Raw genomic sequence first — 3,184 nt, forward strand, 5'->3', positions numbered from 1 at the left:
AGCCCCAACGAGCCTCCCAAGGCTCACGAGCCCCCCTCCTTCCCCAAGCCCCACAAGCCCCCCCTTCATTTCAGTTTTCCCCTTCAGGCACACCTGCAGCTTCCACTTTTCCCTATTTTTTCCCACTATTTGATTATTTATTTGCTGACAAGGCAGCCGACGCGCGCGAGGAAGGAACTCCCGCGGGTAGGAAACCTTACCTTGCGTAAGGTCCTGGTCCCTATAGATCTGCTGAATAACCGCGTTGATGTCCTCAATGGCTTTACGGCGCTCTTCAGTTTTCCGAGTTTTATTAGCAACGTATTCCTGGACGGCAAAATATTTGGTATGGATCTTCCCCCCCACACACACTCATCCTAAAGGTCCTACAAATCCCACCAGGCATCATCCTGCAGATAGCGCTGCCTTTCAGCACTCAAATCACCAAAAGCTGCGGGGAGGCAAGTATTTTATTTTCTACCAGCGCAACCAGTAAGAGTAGAGGTTAAGCGACCCGGTCAAAAGAAGCAAGTTCGCTGATGACACCAAACTGGGAGGAGCGGCCGATCCGCCGGGAGGCTGCGCTGCCGTCCAGCGGGACCTGGCCAGGCCAGAGCGTTGCGCGCAGAGGAACCTGATGAGGTTCCACCAGGGTCAAGTGTTGGGGGCTGCCCCTGGGGAGGTTGGACCCCAGGCACCAGTCCAGGCTGGGGGCTGCCCTGCTGGGAAGCAGCTCTGCCCAGAGGGACCTGGGGGTCCTGGTGGCCGACAAGGTGGCCATGAGCCAGCAGGGTGCCCTGGTGGCCAAGAAGGCCAAGGGCGTCCTGGGGCGCATCAAGAGGAGCGTGGCCAGCAGGGCGAGGGAGGTTCTCCTCCCCCTCTGCGCCAGGCCAAGGGGCCATGGGCACAGCCTGAAGCAGAAGAGGTTCCAGGTGAACGGGAGGAAGAACTTCTTGCCTGGGAGGGTGCCCGAGCCCTGGCCCAGGCTGCCCAGGGGGGCTGTGGAGTCTCCTTCTCTGGAGATCTTCAACCCCCGCCTGGACGCTGTCCTGTGCCCCCTGCTCTGGGTGACCCTGCTTGGGTGGGGGGGTGGCACTGGGTGAGCTCCGAGGGCCCTTCCAACCCTGGCCAGGCCAGGATTCTGGTATTATAATAATAATAATAATCCAACCCCAAATTTTTAAGCTTCGGGGGCAGAAACAGCCAGAAGCTCACCTGGAGAAAATCCGCTGTTTGTTGAGGCAACTTGGTTCCAACAAACTTGAAGTGTTCCTTATGGAATTTGCTCTCCAGGTGACTGTTCATCTCATCATCGTAGAAGGTCCGATATTTGCATAACGAACAAACAAACTGGATCCTGTTGAAAGAGTCAGAGGCGAGAGGACAAGATAGTCAAACCAATCCATTCCAGCTCCATTGGGTAGCACTTTCCCGCCGCATCCACTCCCTTGCTCTATTTAAGGGGGGGGCAGATAAAACTCATGGAAGTCTCCGAGCCTTTTGGCATTTACGGGATGTTTCCCAGAGGTTTGGCTTTTTTTCCCCAGGTTTTATTTAGCTTTTTAGCACGGACTGCCAGAAGACTGGTGGGAGAGCAAGGAGCTTCTACAAGGAACCAGCCCTGGGGGGGTGGCACGTGTGCAAGGGGCAAAGCCCCGGCCCCGGGGTGGGTACAGTTCTGCCAGAGAAGGAAGCAATGTGACAAAAAGTAAAATAAGAGAGGAGGAAAAAAGAAGAGAAGAGGAGGAAAAAAGAAGAGAAGAGGAGGAAAAAAGAAGAGAAGAGGAGGAAAAAAGAAGAGAAGAGGAGGAAAAAAGAAGAGAAGAGGAGGAAAAAAGAAGAGAAGAGGAGGAAAAAAGAAGAGAAGAGGAGGAAAAAAGAAGAGAAGAGGAGGAAAAAAGAAGAGAAGAGGAGGAAAAAAGAAGAGAAGAGGAGGAAAAAAGAAGAGAAGAGGAGGAAAAAAGAAGAGAAGAGGAGGAAAAAAGAAGAGAAGAGGAGGAAAAAAGAAGAGAAGAGGAGGAAAAAAGAAGAGAAGAGGAGGAAAAAAGAAGAGAAGAGGAGGAAAAAAGAAGAGAAGAGGAGGAAAAAAGAAGAGAAGAGGAGGAAAAAAGAAGAGAAGAGGAGGAAAAAAGAAGAGAAGAGGAGGAAAAAGGCAGAGAAGAGGAGGAAAAAAGAAGAGCAGAGTAAAATAATAAAAACAAATAAATAATAAAAAAGTAAATAAAAAAAAAAGTTAAAAAAAAAATAAAAAGAGACGTTACCTTTCCACCATGCGATCCCGATGCCTCTTCTTTTGCCTCTCTTGAGTTTTCTTGCCCGCCTGCAATTTGCGTTTGATTTGACTGATCTCCTCCTGAATCGTTAAAGCACCTAAGTGTTTAAAGCAGGTTGGATTTCAGGGCACTACTCGAGGACACCCCCTGATTAAAGAGAATTTCCCTCAACGAGTTTAGGCGGCAGCCCAACCAACCTAGAGCCGCCGCAGAGTCGAGCAGCGGCCAACTACTGAGAAACCTCTGGTTTATACAAAAACCCCCAAATTAGCTATTTTTTCCCCCAAAATAAAATCAATAAATCACACCGGAACAGGCTTGGGCAGAACCACAGCAGACCAACGCCGTTTCCCCCGCTCTTTATTTTAATTACTGTTTCCTACGACTGGTTTTAACAAGGTTTTAAGTATTAATTAAAATTACAGGTTGGATTCTTTTAAGTATTGTCCGCTCCGATTTATCCAGCTTCAAAGCAAACACCGGCAACGCGATAAAGCTGGGGTGAGGGGAATCAATTTACGCTGCTTATTTTTTGGGGACGGAAAAGCCGCTTCTCCGTCCACCCGCCCCGGCGTACGCGGGGCCACGTCCCGGCACCAAATTTACGCTGCTGATGGGCAGGACGGGCAGCAAGGACCCCCCCACCCCGGGTTTCTTTCCAGCCCTCCTGCTTCTCTAAGCTCCCTTCGGATATCGCGGTGCTTCTCCGAGCCGGGAAGCTCCGTCCCGTTTCACAACCTGACCAACTTACCCCAAAAATCAAATCTACGGCACGAGCGGGGAAATTAAATCCGGTTCCCTAAGCCCCCAGCCTAAACAGCTTCACCGACCTACCTTGACCAAAGGATCCAGCTCCTCCCTAGCAGGGTTTTTACAGCATTTCCTTATCCCTGAGCAGACACAAAGGATGGGATTTCATCTGACTAAACAGG

General features: G+C 50.7%; 1 protein-coding gene across 1 annotated transcript in view; it reads right to left on the minus strand.

Moving 5' to 3' along the window:
- The window catches only part of AKAP8L (A-kinase anchoring protein 8 like), an 18,484-nt gene that overhangs the window by 7,579 nt on the left and 7,721 nt on the right, over window positions 1-3,184 (minus strand). Inside the window, exons 3-6 of the mRNA XM_035896787.1 lie at window positions 3,004-3,017; window positions 2,241-2,349; window positions 1,195-1,336; window positions 201-306 (exon numbers count right to left, since the gene is read on the minus strand). Of these exons, the coding sequence (XP_035752680.1) occupies window positions 201-306; window positions 1,195-1,336; window positions 2,241-2,349; window positions 3,004-3,017 (371 nt within the window). The remainder of the gene's footprint in view (window positions 1-200; window positions 307-1,194; window positions 1,337-2,240; window positions 2,350-3,003; window positions 3,018-3,184) is intronic.

This window comes from Egretta garzetta, unplaced genomic scaffold (assembly GCF_000687185.1).
Source record: "Egretta garzetta isolate BGI_Z169 unplaced genomic scaffold, ASM68718v1 scaffold576, whole genome shotgun sequence".
NCBI lineage: Eukaryota > Metazoa > Chordata > Aves > Pelecaniformes > Ardeidae > Egretta > Egretta garzetta.